This window comes from Conger conger, chromosome 3 (genome assembly GCF_963514075.1).
Source record: "Conger conger chromosome 3, fConCon1.1, whole genome shotgun sequence".
Lineage (NCBI taxonomy): Eukaryota > Metazoa > Chordata > Actinopteri > Anguilliformes > Congridae > Conger > Conger conger.
In genome coordinates, this window is record NC_083762.1 from 5,705,004 (window position 1) to 5,722,212 (window position 17,209).

Sequence of the window (17,209 nt, forward strand, 5' to 3'; positions counted from 1 at the left end):
CGGAGGAAACCCACGCAGACACGGGGAGAACATGCAAACTCCGCACAGAGAGGCCCTGGCCGACGGGGATTCGAACCCAGGACCTCCTTGCTGTGAGGCGGCAGTGCTACCCACTGCACCATCCGTGCCGCCCCGCACTCCGATCAGTGTCTTCAAAATATAATCTTGACAAGTTAAAATTGAATTATAGATATCTTGATTTATTCTTTTCATATATGTCCGATAATAACTTTTTCATGAAAAAGTTAACGTAAGCATGCTTAATGCCTATTTAGTTCCGAGCGTATTTTCAGTTACATTCATTGTTTTGCAACACTGGCCGCATTCACAAAATATCTCGAAGCACATGTTAAACTTTAAATAACTATCCACGTGGATCCTGGTAAACGTTTCATCAATTGACAATAGCCTAAACATTTCATTCCGTAGTTGGGCTAAACTAGTGCCATCTTTTCACAGAAATGACAAGCGTATATTAGAACCTTGAAACGTGCGTTTTCCAGAGGAAATATTTCACTACATATTTTTTTCTTCTGATGATTCCGAATAAAGGAATGAAGTAGGTTTGTCCCATGATCCAATAAAATGAAATGAAATAACCGTGTTGGAAGACAGGGAAAGGCCGTACGTTGGGTGCAGGTTACAGGTTACAGCCGGGGGTTTACCTCCCCCTACTGGACTCTTTAGGAAAGATTCATTTTCTATCGGCCTGGCAGAATGTTACCTGCTGTGTGCCAAACATCTTACAACTGCAATAACGGATTATATATGTTAGGCTAAATGTTTATAAAAACGCCAAAGGACTGCAATAGATCCACAGTTTCAAGTTGTTCATTTTGCGTAGTATTGCATGCGAAAGCATCAGTTTAAAAAACTTGCCTTACGTAACACCGAACACCAATGTAGATAACTATCAGTCTACTTTCCATTGTAACGTAAGCTTATGTGTACATGAACGCTCATAGCAGTTTGAGGTGAAACAACGGTGGCACATAGATGGGACATTTTAGATAAATCAATGCCTTTAAATTTGCTGAATCAATAAATGTAATAAACTTGAAACACTAAACCTCCAATTTCTTTTAAGGGCGCACTTGGGATTATCCAAACGCTGTTGGTCAATACGATGTTTTTAAGAATGGAAGTGACGCTGAAGGTTCTGCTTCAAGCAACATTCAATCATACAGGGAAAGATGCAACCGGCCCGTATGACGTCTCTACGTGTCAAGGTGAGCTTCGCTCTATGACGTGACACTCAGAATAATGTCACTATTCGTTGGCCGATATATATATACCACGAAGTTATGGAAATAACTTATCGAACAATTTAGTTATGGAAAACCTAATGGAGATTGTTCACCAGCATGTAAATGCTAATTTACAGAAAACTGTAAGTAGCTCCATCTAAATTATCTGTGTCTCAACGCGCCTGTTGCTGCTTGGTTTGAAAAATACAGTTGATATAACCTTCCATGGGAATTCTGACGTAGTCCATGGAAAGCTATTATTCTTAATTTTCATGCTAAATGCGAATGATCTGTTTTTATGTATGGAATTGTGTAATGCTTCCAGGGCTGCAAAATAGTTTAAAAAACCTTAAATAAGAGTAGCAAATATTGAAAGTACCCTAAAGCCTCATGAATTTTAGATCTCTCTCCAGGCCTGGAGATATTTGCTATTTCAGTGTCCAATGGAAATGGCATGTGTGGATTCTTTGGTAAGAAATTCTGAAAATTAAAACTGAGGACTTGCCAGCAGGCACTGTGGTCCTCCAGAATTTTGGTTGGAGACCCCTGGTCTGAATCCTAGTGTGTGTTTTTGCATGGTGATAATGCTGAATATTATGGCTCCATGATTTTGGGCAGAGTGGGGAACAGACAAAGTCTCTGGCCCAGCTAGAGAAGGCCCTCAAGCAGGTGATGGAAAGGGAGGTTGCGAGGGAGGTTGAGAGGGAGGTGACCCGGAGGCTGGCTCCATTTGAGGAGCGACTCCAGAAGATGGAAGCGTTCATGGTAAATCTTTAGAAACCCTTAAGCTTGTAATATATATGACATGATTCTTAAATGTACTTTAGCCAGGTTTGAGTTTGTATGCAATAATGGTGTTATATGGTTTTTTAAAAACCCAGAAATGCAAAGGCTAAATCAAATCAATCAGTTCTTCGGGCAAAAACGCGTTGTTAACGAGAGAGGTCAGAGGAGCCAGACTGGGCCAGACCGGTGAAAGCTGACAGGAAGCTGACAGTAACGCAAATAACCACGTATTACAACAGTAGCATGCAGAAGAGCATCTCTAACAAACAATGCGTCAAACCTTTAAGTGGATAGGCTATAGCAGCAGAAGACTTAATAAGTTAAAAAAAATAAAACCTAATAATAATAATACCTAATACCTAAAAAAAATACCTAATGGGGGCGACATGGCTCAGGCAGTAAGAGCAGTCGTCTAGCAGTCGGAGGGTTGCCGGTTCAAATCCCACCCTGGGTGTGTCGAAGTGTCCCTGAGCAAGACACCTAACCCCCAAATGCTCCTGACAAGCTGGTCGGCGCCTTGCATAGCAGCTAATCGCCGTCGGTGTGTCGGTGTGTGAGTGTGTGTATGAATGGGTGAATGAGAAGCATCAATTGTACAGCGCTTTGGATAAAGCTATATAAATGGCCATGTATTTATTTTGTTAATTAAATGCAAAATCCATACAACACAAGTTTACTTGTGATTATAATCGTGATATAATTATTCATGTATTAATTTATATTTTAGTCATTTAGCTGACGCCCAATGTAGACAGTGGTGCTGTCCTGAGCAAAAAGATAAAAAGACATAAATACAGAGTATCGCTGCACGACAAACTGGCGTAAGTGCTGATAAGTGCTGATAAGAATCTTTATCGTAATGGGGATGACAATTCTGTCCCTGAAACGGTGGTGCTGCTTTGAATGTGGGAGGCTGACACACAGGTGTGACGTTGCAGGCTGATGACTCACCTGGCCCCGCCCGGCTGCAGAACCTGCTCCACCTGCCCATCGCCTCACACGGCTCACCCCAGAACACAGTGAGGACTGCGTTCCCCTCCCTCTCCATGCTGAACCCCCCTCAGCCCTGGCTGCGTCTGCCTGGGTTCTCTTTCACCCTGGGGAGCTCCAGGGAGAGGCCTGACCTGCCCCTGGAAGACCTGCAGGGAGAGGAAGCCAGCCCCAACACCCGCACCGGCCCCAACACCCCCACCGGCCCCAACACCCTCACCTCACCCTCACCCTCATACATTTGAAATGTATTAATAGATGACATGCGGCATGTATTCTGTACCGAAGGTGAATGGTTCAGTAGGACTGGTTTATGCTCTGTCTTGTTTTCACTGGTATGACATCACTCACTGATCATGTGACTCCACAGATGTGCCCGGATTTTTGCCCTTTGCAAATCCCAATGCGGCCTTCGACCAGAGCTTGCAGCTCATCAATTCTGAAAACTGGTAGGCAGACGCTAATGTTAACCACGCTGATCCAAAACAAATAAACTCAGAGTCTTCCCTTCTTCAAGATATACAAACATTTTGCAATATACTTCAATGGCAGTCTAACACTTTCAGATATTGCAATATGTATTATTGGTGTGGTTGTAATTTAAATTTTGCAACAGGACAAAACACAACTCTCTTGTAGAAATGGAATAGACAGCGATTTATTGCAGATATGTGTGAAAATATAGTTGTGATTGGTGTCTGTGGACCTGCAGGGAGAAGAAGATCGAAGGGCTGACCTCCATCCGCCGGCTGGCTCATCGTCACCCTGAGCTACTGACCGCCGACCTCCATAGTGTCTGCTTGGCGGTCACGCAAGAGGTACTCAGGTTTTTCTGTCTGAACCTGTCGAGAGTGTGTGTTTATTCTGCTTCACACTGGTTTGTGTTTGTGCTTCTGCCATTGTTCTGATGGTGTGTACAGTTGCTCACACACCTGTTTGTTTGTTTGTCTCCAGGTGCAGAATCTGCGCTCCATGGTGTCGCATGCGGCCATGACAACGCTGGGGGACATGTACCTCTGCCTGCAGAGAGCCATGGACCCCGAGCTGGACTGGACCGCCAGGGTGCTGCTCCAGAAGGCTGGAGAGACCAGCCACTTCATCCAGCAGGATGTGCATGTGGCCTTGGGTCACATGGTGCACAACTGCAGCCCCAACCGCTGCATCAAAGTCCTGCTGAACGGGGGCCTGAGGTGGGCGTTCTTACCCTCAAACACCATCGTGGAGTTTCAGTCAAACTTGGCATGGTGTTTAATGTGCGTAATTTGCCATTTAGACAGAATTTGAGTTGTGGGTGAGTTCACAAGTGGGTTTTTCTCTCGCTAGTGACCGGAACGCAGGGATCAGGGCCTGCAACGCTCGTCTGCTGGAGGCCCTGGTGGAGGTCATGGGGGCGACTCGCCTGCTTGGGCTGAAAAAAGAAATGCTGGACAGCTTCCTGTCCGCCGCCAGCCGACTGCCCCACGACGCCTCACCGGAAGTCAGGTGGGCAGCGCATCTTTACGCACCTGGCTGTCTGTCTGTCCACACATTCGCTCTGTAGAGAGGACAGCACAGCCCATCCTGATAAATATGCCCTCCCCTTTGTCCAGGAGCTCCGGAAGGAAGATCATCGGAGTGGTGTCAGCCGACAAAAGGCTGAACAAGAGGCTGATCAAGCTCCTGTAAAACCATCACTTACTCACTCGCTCACTCACTCAAACACTCACTCACTCAAACACTCAAACACTCACTCACTCAAACACTCACTCACTCAAACACTCACTCACTCACACACTCACTCACACACTCACTCACACACTCACTCACACACTCACTCACTCAAACACTCACTCACTCACTCACTGACTCACTGACTCAAACACTCACTCACTCACTCACTGACTCACTGACTCAAACACTCACTCACTCACTCACTCACTCACTCAAACACTCACTCACTCACTCACTCACTCACCCAAACACTCACTCACGTGAAACTATGCCGTTTGATTCGTACCAAAAATCAGACGTATGAGAGGCCAAGGGCGGCTGCTGGTATTGCGGTAAGCCAATGATACAGCGACTGATGGCAGTGGCAAATGAGAGACAGTACAAGTGCCTGGCTACTGACACTCCTAGGCTGGCAACTTACTATCCTGGACTAACAATTCTCTCACCTAGACGACCAAGTCACCTGTCTAGACTAGCAACTCCCATGTCTAGACTAGCAACTCACTATCCTGGACTAACAACTTGTCACGGCGGGGAGGACAGAGGAACCAGAAGCAGACACAGGGGTGTGGAAAATGACAGGTTTACTCGCAGATGGAGGGCCAGGGTCAAAAACCAGGGGGTCAGTCCAACAAAGCAGAGGTACAGATATCCACAACAAGCAAAGAAGAGTCCAGGGAAGCAGGCAGGGGTCAAAACCAGGAAATCCAGAAAACAAGGGCAAGGGCTCGGGAACAAGGGGGCTAGAACTAGGAGAAGGAATAAAGGGCTCGGGAACAAAAGCAGGACAAGACGAACTAGCAGCGTGCAACTGAAAAGGACAGGTAGAAATACACAGGGGAATGAGAAACTAGGCAGGGCATGGGAGTGAGGGTGGTCTAACAAACAAACATCAGGTGAGACACATGAAAGGGTAATAGGACAATAACGAGGGGGAAACGAAAACGCGGACTGGATTCACAAAGACACACATGTAATACAAACGGCTCCGGACTAGAGAGTAGACAATTGCAGAGAATCAGGAGATGCAGAGATAAGGAGAGACAGGTGCGAATAATCAGTAATCAGTGATAGAATAGTTACAGAACAGAATTGAAACTGTAGATGCGTTAGTAAGTTAGTTAAGTGATTTAAATTACAAATACCCAAAATAAGTGAATGTTAGTTTGTTAGTTTGACAAACATATTAGTGTGTTAGTATAATTAGTACTGTACAAATTCTATTTTAGTTGGGATCAGTATATTAGTGCTATGTACAAACATGAAATGGAGAGAAAGCAGGAAGTAAGGAATGCAAGATTGGAAGGAAGGTTGAACCCCGGAACTACCGTAACCACCTGAATAGTGGGGCACGCAGACAAGGGAGTGACTGGGCTAGTAAACATTCAGACTCAGACATCACAGGGGAAGACGAGTGCAAAGACTAATGACTAACAGAACAGCACCAGACGTGAATATGAAAAATAATAACAAGAATAACAATATTAAACAATGATAAGCTAACAGAGGACAGAACATAGGAACATAACACAACTCACTCACCTGGACAAACAACTCGCTCGCCTAGATTAACAACTCACTTGCCTAGACTAACGACTCACTCCCCTAGACTTAACAACGCACCATCCTTTACCAGCAAATCACTCGCCTGAACTAACAACCCCCCTTTCTAGGCTAACAACCTACATTACATTACATTATTGGCATTTTGGCAGACGCTCTTATCCAGAGCGACGTACAGTTGATTAGAATAAGCAGGAGACAATCCTCCCCTGGAGCAATGCAGGGTTAAGGGCCTTGCTCAAGGGCCCAACGGCTGTGCGGATCTTATTGTGGCTACACCGGGATTAGAACCACCGACGCCTCATTGGTTAACCTTCGTTATCCTCTTCATATTGTTGTTAATGTAACTGAATGTAGTAGGCTGGCCCTACTGCTGTTGTTTAAAAGTGTAATACGTGTAAATTCCTAGGTAGGAGCCAGTTGCTATTCCAGGCAGGTGAGTTGCCAGCCAAGGAGTTTCAGGAGCCAGGCACTTGCACAGTCTCTCATTTGTGATTGCCGGCACATCAGTCCAGCGCATCATTGGCTTAGCACGATACGTATGGTGTTTGGCACAAATCAAATGCCATACTCAAACACTCACTTGCTCACTCACTCACTCACTCACACACTTGCTCAAACACTCAAAACACTCACACACCCAAAACAGTCACTCACTCACACACTCACACACTCACTCACTAACTCATTCACTCCTTCACGGGTGTTAGAGCTTTCTGATACAGAGCCCCACTGCTGTGGAACATTCATTCATTCATACATTATCTGAACCCGCTTATCCTGAACAGGGTCGCAGGGGGGCTGGAGCCTATCCCAGCATACTTTGGGCGAAAGGCAGGAATACACCCTGGACAGGTCGCCAGTCCATCGCAGGGCACACACACCATTCGCTCACACACTCCTACCCATGGGCAATTTAGACTCTATAATCAGCCTAACCTGCATGTCTTTGGACTGTGGGAGGAAACCGGAGTACCCGGAGGAAACCCACCCAAACACGGGGAGAACATGCAAACTCCGCACATTCAAACCCAGGACCTCCTTGCTGTGAGGCGGCAGTGCTACCCACTGCACCATTCTTGCCACCTGCCTGCAGTGGAACACCCTTCCAAATATATGGTGGTTCTGGAGATGAGTGCTAGATCAGCCTCGTGTTTAAATAAAATCCACATGTGAACGGTGACACTGAGTAGTCCTTAACCTTAAATGTGGTTCATGCATTCTGTTCTGTGCATCAGGAAATCCTATTCTATGTACAAATGCCTTTTAGTGTCTAGCATCTTCCTTTGTTAATGTTTACTGCCATCGCCCCTCCCCGGAGCTCATGGGCTGCTCAAAATCGGCCACCCGGACTCCGCTCGAAGATCGTGGACTGCGGCAGCCCTGATCCTCTCTGGTCTAGCCCACGTCTCGAGACATCCTGGAGCTACAAATGGATCCTCTCTGACCTCCAGACTCTACATCCTTCCATATGGAATTTCCTGCTTACCAACTAGTTGCATACATTAAGTTTAATTATTTTCTGTGATACTCTGTAAGTGTTTTTGTGACAGTCATCTGTGAAAAGCAAGGGCTATACAAAAATTTATTGAATTGATTATAGAGATAAAATTCTCTCACTTGCCCCCCTCCCCCCACCCAAACACTCACACACTCACTCAAACACTTGCTAACACAAACACTCACCAAATCACTCACTCACTAAATCAGTCAAACACTCACTCACTCATGCACTCACTCACTGAATCATTACATTACATTTACATTTTTGTAATTTGGCAGACGCTTTTAATCCACAGCGACTTACAAGTGCATAGGTTCTACCATAAGTCAAAGCATTACATCCAGAACTCGGAAAATACACATGAAATGCTGTACTAAACATAGTCGTCATCATAAGTGCACATTTTTTTTTTGGGGGGGGTTAGACAAGGATAGGGATATCAGAAAGGAGGGGCGGGGGAAATCAGATGGGAGGACTAAGGTAGAGTTTGAAAAGGTGGATTTTGAGTGCGTCGAAATAGGGGGAGGGATTCTGCTGTTCTGACAGTGGTAGGCAAGTCATTCCACCACTGAGGAAGCAGAACGGAAAACAGGCGTGAACGTGCAGCTCGACCGCCAGCTGCACGTAGAGAGGGAACTGACATTAAATGCCTAAAAACTGGCTAGCAGGTACATATATCTTATTTCAGGATCTTTTGTTTTATTTATTTTTTAGCTCAAGTTTTTAACCTCTCTTCACAATCCACATATTCTATTAATGACCATGTTTCCACTACACATTAATCTATAACTGTGTGGAACACCTGCCCCATCTGAGGAATGCCAAACCTGGCCTGGAGAGGCTCAGGGCACCTCATCAGATCCAAACCCCAAAACCCCCAAACCTGCAGCTCCATAGAGAGATGGACCGATCGGAGGAATGGTAAAGTCCGTGTGTAAGTATGGGAGGATGTTTGCTTCTTCTTTGGGGCGACATGGCTCAGGCCGTAAGAGCAGTCGTCTGGGCTGTGTCGAAGTGTCCCTGAGCAAGACGCCTAACCCCCAAATGCTCCTGACGAGCTGGTCGGCGCCTTGCATGGCAGCTAATTGCCGTCAGTGTGTGTATGAATGGGTGGTCCAAGCGATGGTTCTGTCCCGCCTGGACTACTGCAATTCCCTCTTGGCTGGCCTCCCAGCGTCCGCCATCAGACCCCTCCAACTCATCCAGAATGCAGCAGCTCGTCTGGTCTTCAACTTTCCCAAATACTCACATGTCACCCCCCTGCTTACTTCCCTCCACTGGCTGCCAGTCATGGCTCGCATCAAATTCAAAACATTGGTGCTAGCCTTCCAAGCAGTTAAAGGGTCTTCCCCAGCTTATCTGCAAAAAATCATCAGACCCTACACCCCTGCCAGACCTCTTCGTTCAGCCTCCACAGGCCGCTTGGCACCTCCCCCTCTCAGAACCTCCACCTCACGCTCACGACTACTGTCTGTTCTGGCTCCACGGTGGTGGAACGAACTCCCCGTTGAGGTCAGAACTATAGAATCTCTCCCCACCTTCAAGCGCAAGCTGAAGACACACCTCTTCAAGCAGCACCTCTCCCCATCCCTCCCTACCTCCCTGTGAACCTTTATTGTTGTCTCTGTGACTTGCTTTGTGTATCGGTATTTTTAGTTGGCTAGGTAAGCAGTGTTTGGATAGTTAACTTTGGTCACTTTTGCTCTTTGTTTGTTTGTTTGTTCAAAAAAAAAAGAAAAAAAAAAAAAAAAGGCCCTTGTCCTTATCTTTGTTGTACAGGTAGCAGTTGAAATTGTACTTACCTCTAGGGTCTTTCAGCGAACTTATCCCTGGTTATGGGTATGCACTTTGTTGTACGTCGCTCTGGATAGAGCGTCTGCCAAATGCCAATAATGTAATGTAATGTAATGAATGAGAAGCATCAATTGTACAGCGCTTTGGATAAAGGTGCTATATAAATGCTGACCATTTACCATTTCTTCCCCCGCCTCCCTTTGTAATACAGGGAGACGGCCCTTTAGATGGGCCTTTAGACGGTAGATTGGTCTCGCCACAGGAGGTGTGTCTCTCTCCCCCGAGCTGGATGTACGTGTGACTCTTCATGTTTTGAGTTGTAAAAGCCCTGCTCACTCAAAGCCCTGCTCATTAGCATTGTTTTTTTATGTGTTATTCTTTTACAGGAAGCAAAGAAAGGGAATATTAATCTGTGAAAACATTTTTCTCCTCAAACTCTCTTCAAACTGTATAAACTGAAGAAACTGAAGATTTCTTAAATTACTGAACTAATATTTAGTTGCATAACCATTGTTTTTAATTTAACCGCAATGACCTCTTCAGTATATATATATACACACACACACACACACACACACACACACACACACACACACACACACACACAAACAGCATTATACATGGTTATTAGCAGTAATAGCATGTGTCTGCATTAAATGCAAGAATTATGTTACAGAAAAATAGAGTCTAGACATTATACTCATTAATTCACAATAACACAATAACCCTATACCACCCTGCCAGCCTATTGTCATCAACAGTAAAAATGTCTGTGGATCTCAGCTTTTCAAGAGTCTGGTAACACATAATATTGACATTTTGTTGCGTAACACAGCTGTTCCTCAGATTTGACAGTTCCTCAAATGACAGAAAATGCCATTTCCTCTGAAATACTGTAGTTCCCGTCGAAGATTTCCTGCAAACTTTTTTACGCGTGGTTATTCGGTGCTAAATTCTAACGAATTTTAGCCGGGAGTCCGCTCTGTGATCGGCTGCATCTTCGGGCGGACGACACGTACACCGCGCGCCGCGTTCGTCTGTCCCACGGCTGGGGGTCCGACAGCCTTTCCAGCTCATCTCACTTTCACCTCCCCGTAGACCACCTGCGGCTCCTGCTGCTGCTTCTTTGGGCGATCCTTCCCCTTCGCCACCTGCACCTCGCAGTACACCAACTCCTGCGGGTCCCCCTCCGGCCCGTCGCCTGGGGAGTGAGATTGCCTTGCGTTCTGTACTGAACATTCAATTACATTTCATTGCATTACATCTGCGGGGCAGCCTTTAGCCTCGCGGTTAATGTGCACGACTGGGACGCACAAGGTCGGTGGTTCAATCCCCAGTGTAGTCACAATAACTCCAGGGAGGATTATCCCCTGCTTAGTCCAATCAACTGTAAGTCGTATTTAATAAAAGCGTCAGCTAAATAACAGGTAATGTAATGTAGTCCACAGTGACAATCAGCTGTGGAGAGCATGAGTGTTAGTCTCAGCATAAAAATCAACCAAGGAGTCACAGAAGCAATATTAAAGAGATATTCTTTTTTTCTTTTATAGTTCGTTTCTTTTATTTTTTTAATGAACCTTTATTTATACTGGGTAAGTTGATCAAGCACACATGTTCTTTTTCTAGCAATGCCCTGTTAATTGCCCCCCCAGTACCCAGAGGAAAACCCCAGGCCGGGATTCGAACCCAGGATAGTGTGCTGCACTGTGCCACCGTGTTGCGGGGCTAACAACATGGGTGCAGTTTTATGGACAGAGGAGATGCACGGAGGAGAAGCACACTTCTTACCGGCACTTGTCTGGCTCGTGGTTGTTTGTTGCTGCATTTTCTTGTAGACGCACCACGTCCCGACAAGCAGGGCTAGAAGTAAGGAGCATGTTCCCAGCACAATGGCCACGATGCTCGCTGGGCGCCCTGAAGAGAATCACTCATAAAGGACACGTTCTATCACACTGGTCCCGGTGCACACTCACGCACACTGTCTCTCTCACTTTACCGTTTCAGAGGCTTATCAGGTACTGTCAATCAAACGGAAATGGTGTTCACAGTACAGTGGTACCAGGAATGTGGAATATCATAAATATAGCTGTGACTTGCCATTAGGGATGCCAAGCATAAGGACCCATTGAGTGTGGGGGGGGGGGGGGGGGGCTCCCCGGCTTCGACTTCGACGTCCGCCTGCCTGACTCCCTGCGCCCCTGTTTGCTTGGTTATGACCCATTGCCTGGACACGACCTCGAACTCTGGAAGTTCCCGTACTGCCCTGTTTTGCCATACTTGGCCCTTCCTGCCGTTTTCACTTCACCCTCTGCTCTTGGCTCTTTTGTCTGTGAGCCTATAATCCGGTCGGGTGGCCCTGTTTTTCAAGATATTTACAAGACTCCTGGCAAAAGCAAAGAATATGCCTCATATTCGGTCATGAAATTGATTCAAACAGATATATTTAGAATCTATTTAGAAGGAATGAAAGTTTTTCTTTTACATCATTTTGGAAATGTAATGAGCAGTTATTGGGGTGCAGGCTCAGGTTGAGATATGCTGTCTTAGGCTGGTTCGCAAAGCACAATGTGCGATGATATGCACAAATTGCAGCTCACTCATTCAATTCCAGGAAAGAGCTCACTTTATTAGGGACTGTGTTCCAAATGCCCTTTTCTGATAATATGAATATACATGGATTATACTTGCTGTAAATACGTTTAAATGTTTCAGTCTACATATATTTCATAATAGGTGCCATGTCAGACAGTGGTATATTTTGGTATATCAGACAGTGGTATATTTTGCACTAGAGAACATCCTTCGCTTCAGTGTCATTGTGGATTTGGCTGTTATTTTTATTTTTTCTTTAAAGATTAGTTTCTCTGTATTACAAGTATTATAGAAAACCCATGACTTACCTTGAATAATGAGCTCTATTTTTCCATTTTGCAAATTCTTCCCATTTTCATCGAACTCTTGAAAAGAATACGTCCCAGAAAGATTTTGTGTTAAGTTCTCCAGCCAGAAAGCCCGATTGACTAAACGACAGTGATTATTACAGGCTTTGTGAAGACTTGGTTTACCATTTCTGCATCTGAAAAAATCAACACCATTGAATTTTATTTCAAGTTGTATGCCAGAACATTCATGATTGGTGGCTGTTTTCAGATTCATAGAAACGGACTGCCCCAGTGTTCCATAGCAGGGAACCGGTTCATCCCTGCTGATGTCACAGGATGTCGCAGTGCCTAGAAGCAAGATAAAATAATTAACTGACTGTGACATTCATAATGGTGAAGTAAGTGCAGTAGTCTGATTACAGTATAATCTTTAAACAAAACTGAGTGGCACGATGCTAGATAGTGAGGTAGCAGTTCTGTTCAAAAACAAAACCCAGAGAGTTCACATGTGCTCTGTATTCTCAACCTTGATTTGAAAGTCCTGGGCAGTACAGGTCCTGTTTTATATGTATAAGTTTATATCCATCAATTTAGTGATACAGACAACGCAACCGTGTGTAAAACAGGCTGAAACATGCGTACTGAGACAGTGAAGCTTACCGTGTGTAAAACAGGCTGAAACATGTGTACTGAGACAGTGAACCTTACCGTGTGTAAAACAGGCTGAAACATGCGTACTGAGACAGTGAAGCTTACCATGTGTAAAACAGGCTGAAACATGCGTACTGAGACAGTGAAGCTTACCGTGTGTAAAACAGGCTGAAACATGCGTACTGAGACAGTGAAGCTTACCGTATGACACCGCGGCCAAAAGCAGCAGGAGTTTGAGAAGGGGACCCAGCATCCTCTTCATCCCACAGGACAGGAGTCACCAAAACAAGAACCCAGTCCAGGAGATACACACACACCAGCGTTACACACACCGCCTCTTCACAAGAACCCAGTCCAGGACAGACACACACACCAGCGTTACACACACTGCCTCTTCACAAGAACCCAGTCCAGGAGATGCACACAAGTTACTCAACCTCACAACACAGGATCTTGCACAGCCCTCCATGTGACAGCGTGTGATGAGGAAAACGAGGAAAGAGGAAGTTATTGAGGAGAAAAGCAGAATAAAACTTCTGAGACTTCTCTATTGAAAAAAAACCCCTACTTTTTATCGCAATGTTCTATGACACCAAATTGGTGTCATAGAACATTTAGAATATTTCCTTTTTCATAGCAATGTTGTTATGTGCTCCAATCTATAGAGCAAGAGATAACTTCCCATTCTATTTTCGACAACACAGCTTGAACCTTCTTTCTATGTCCTTATAATTCTGCAAAAGGTTTCCTGGAATAAGCCACTGACAGAATGGTGTGATGAAACAGGTCAAATATTTTCTTCCATGTCAAACTGCAAGTGGCACGGACACAATGTAGACAGACTTGAACAATTTTTAGTTTTATACGTAGACACTGTCTATACATCTGTATATGTCCACACACACACACACACACACACATATTGCTGTGAAACATTATTATGTTTCACTGTGGTAATGCAACGTTCAATTCGAAGCAAAACCTCAGTCCTCAGTACGTCTTAAGACAACCAGATAAACAGAGAATGTCAGTAGTCTAGCTGAGACAAAAGCATTGCATGCATTTTCTCAGACTGTTCAAACTGAACCAAACTGAAATGTTCTAACCATGTTCTAATTGAAACCGCACCAAACTCTCAAAGTTCTCAGGCCTCTTGTTAGACCTCTCAGGAAACAGGGGAAGCAATTACTCCCAAGCTTTCCACACAGAGACCTCGAACCTCCTGTGGAGCCAGGAAGGGAAGTTAAGGCACTGTCCACCAGGGGGCAGCACCACCCCTTCATGCAGGTATGCAGCCGTGCCTGATTGCAATCAGATTGTTATGAGGGCGACAAAAGATTCATTAATTAATTATCCTAACCCGCTTATCCTGAACCGGGTCGCAGGGGGGGCTGGAGCCTATCCCAGCATACATTGGGCGAAAGGCAGGAATCCACCCTGGACAGGTCACAAGTCCATCGCAGGGCACACACCATTCACTCACACACTCATACCCAAGGGCAATTTAGACTCTCCAATCAGCCTAACCGGCATGTCTTTGGACTGTGGGAGGAAACCCATGCAAACACGGGGAGCCCCAGTTATTCCCCACACCTCCGTATTCCCTTCTGGCCCTGTGGGAATCCTTCTCTCAATCACAACAAGGAGTAGTAATATTGCGTGCAAGAGTGTGTGTCTGTCTGTGTTTTTCTTTCTCTTCCTCTCTCTCACACAGTGCAGAGCCTGTGACATCTTGGCCAGCCAGTTCCCACCACTCTCAGTTATCAGCCAGGGTATGTGGCAAATGGTCGGCATTTATATAGCGCCTTTCATCCAAAGCGCTGTACAATTGACGCTTCTCATTCACCCAGTCCTACAAACTCACACACCAATGCAAGGCACCAACCAGCTCATCAGAAGCAATTGGGGGTTAGGTGTCTCGCTCAGGGTGGGAACAACAGATCGACTGGAAGATGACTGCTCTTGCCTCCTCAGCCAATGTCGTCCAGCGTGTTGTCCCATGAGTAGACACTTTATCTCAAATGCTGAAAACCTACGACTCCGGACAACCAAATAATTGTTTCCGATTGGGAACCTGTTTGTGTAATGTTGAAGGATGGGGCTCAATGTGTGCTCGTCCAGTATGCTTTATGATAAAGCAAAACACTGGATGAGTGGCCTCCTGGGAAAGTGATGTTGCTGCTGGACTTGGGAACACTGTGCTGTAGGAGACGCCGTCTTTCGGACGAGACGTTTAAACCGAGGTCCTGACTCACTGTGGTCATTAAAGCGTGGCACTCTTCACAAAGAGCAGGGGGGAGGTTCCCTGGTGTCCTGGCAAAATTTCCTGGCTCTTTCAACCTGCCACCTAGTCATCCCCTGATTCAATTGCCAAAAAATAGTTCCCCTCTCCACCCGAGACGTGGTTAGAGTTCTGGGACAAAATGGCTGCCGCTGCTTCACCCTGGTGGGTGCTTCACATTGGTGGTGGTTGAGGTGAGTACCCCCTCATCAGTGTAAAGCACTTTGAGTGTGACAAAAGCACTATGAATGCATCTATCTATCTGTCTATCTATCTATCTATCTATCTATAACCAATCATTTGCTTTGTTATATTGTATACACTCAGTGAGCAATTTAACTGGTAGACCGGTACACTCAAATATTTAATCAGCCAATCATGTGGCAGCAACTAAATGCATAAAAGCATGCAGACATGGTCAAGAAGTTCAGCTGTTGCTCAGACCAAATGTCAGAATGGGGAAGAAATGTGATCCAAGTGACTGACTGTATTTTGGTGCCAGACAGGGTGGTTTGAGTATATCAGAAACTTCTGATCGATTTTAGCTTTTTGCACCATTCTTTGCAAACTCTAGAGACTAGTGTGCGTGAAAATCCCAGGAGATTAGCAGTTTCACATTTTTTCCTCATTCTTATGGTTGATGTGAACATGAACTGAGGCTCCTGACCCGTATCTACATGACTGTATGCATTGCACTGTTGCCAGACAATTGGCTGACTAGATAATTGCATGAATAAGTAGGAGTAATAAAGTAAAAATGTTCCTAATAAAGTGCTCGGTCTCTGTCCGTGCAGCACACCACCTGCTTTCAGAAATGACTTCCTGGAACAAGGAGATGAGTGAAATCAGCAAACAAAGAGAAGATTTGTCATATTTTAAAACTAACCCTGAAAACTGTTTAAAGCTAGCCCTGAACACCGTTTAAAGCTAACCCTGAAAACTGTTTAAAGACAACCCTGAACACGGTTTAAAGCTAGCCCTGGACACTGTTTAAAGCTAACCCTGAACACTGTTTAAAGCTAGCCCTGAAGAAGGTTTAGCTGTACCATTTCAACACCTCAGCCAGTTCCCCTTTGTCGCCCTGCTAAACCACAATCCTTCACACCCAGGGAACTAAATGCAGCCTTATCGTGTCATCTCATCAGCCAGTTAGTTTTACTAAAAACCACTTCTCTATTCTCTCCATCCATGTCTGAAGTCGAAAACAACATTTCTGCATATTTCAAGTGACATATGAACTTTCATTCCATGAACCTTACTTATTCCAAGAATCTTCCCTTGCCCTCCACCCCACCTTTGCCTACAAAACCTGTGAAGTGAATCTGAAGTTGTCAGAATGGACATTTATATATTTTAGAATATATATATAATAATTATGTATTTTAGTTTTTATCAATAACAGCATGCTTCTGGTTATATGGTGCACATGTAACAGTTGGAACCCATTTTATGACAATATACATTCACAAATAATGTTGCAGAGACATGCATGAGTTGAGACATTATATTCTTAATTCATATAAAGAAGAAATATGAAATACATCATTAAAGAAAAAATACACATGACAAAAATAGATTGTACTGAAGGCAAATACACACAATGTATGGTATATAAAAATCATTGTAATTGCTAAGTCACCTACACTAACCAAAAAAGATATACACCACTCTTAACTACCATGTTTGCTTGTTAAAGAGAACATTAAATAAAAAATGCACTTCAAAATCATTTCAATTACAAAACACTTGTATCGCAGACCTTTGCCATGAATATTCTCCAAGCGTCAGTGCAGAGAACAAA

The 17,209-nt window shown here is 44.8% G+C and overlaps 1 protein-coding gene across 1 annotated transcript; it reads right to left on the bottom strand.

Moving 5' to 3' along the window:
- Nucleotides 1–9,972: 9,972 nt before the first annotated feature.
- Nucleotides 9,973–13,977, bottom strand: LOC133125309 (uncharacterized). Its single transcript, XM_061237134.1, has 4 exons — nt 13,329–13,977; nt 12,495–12,824; nt 11,383–11,508; nt 9,973–10,795 (listed from the first exon to the last, which is right to left on the bottom strand). The coding sequence occupies exons 1-4, from the start codon at nt 13,387–13,389 to the stop codon at nt 10,668–10,670; spliced, it is 645 nt and encodes a 214-aa protein (XP_061093118.1). The 5' UTR covers nt 13,390–13,977; the 3' UTR covers nt 9,973–10,667.
- Between the last annotated feature and the right edge of the window lie 3,232 nt (nt 13,978–17,209).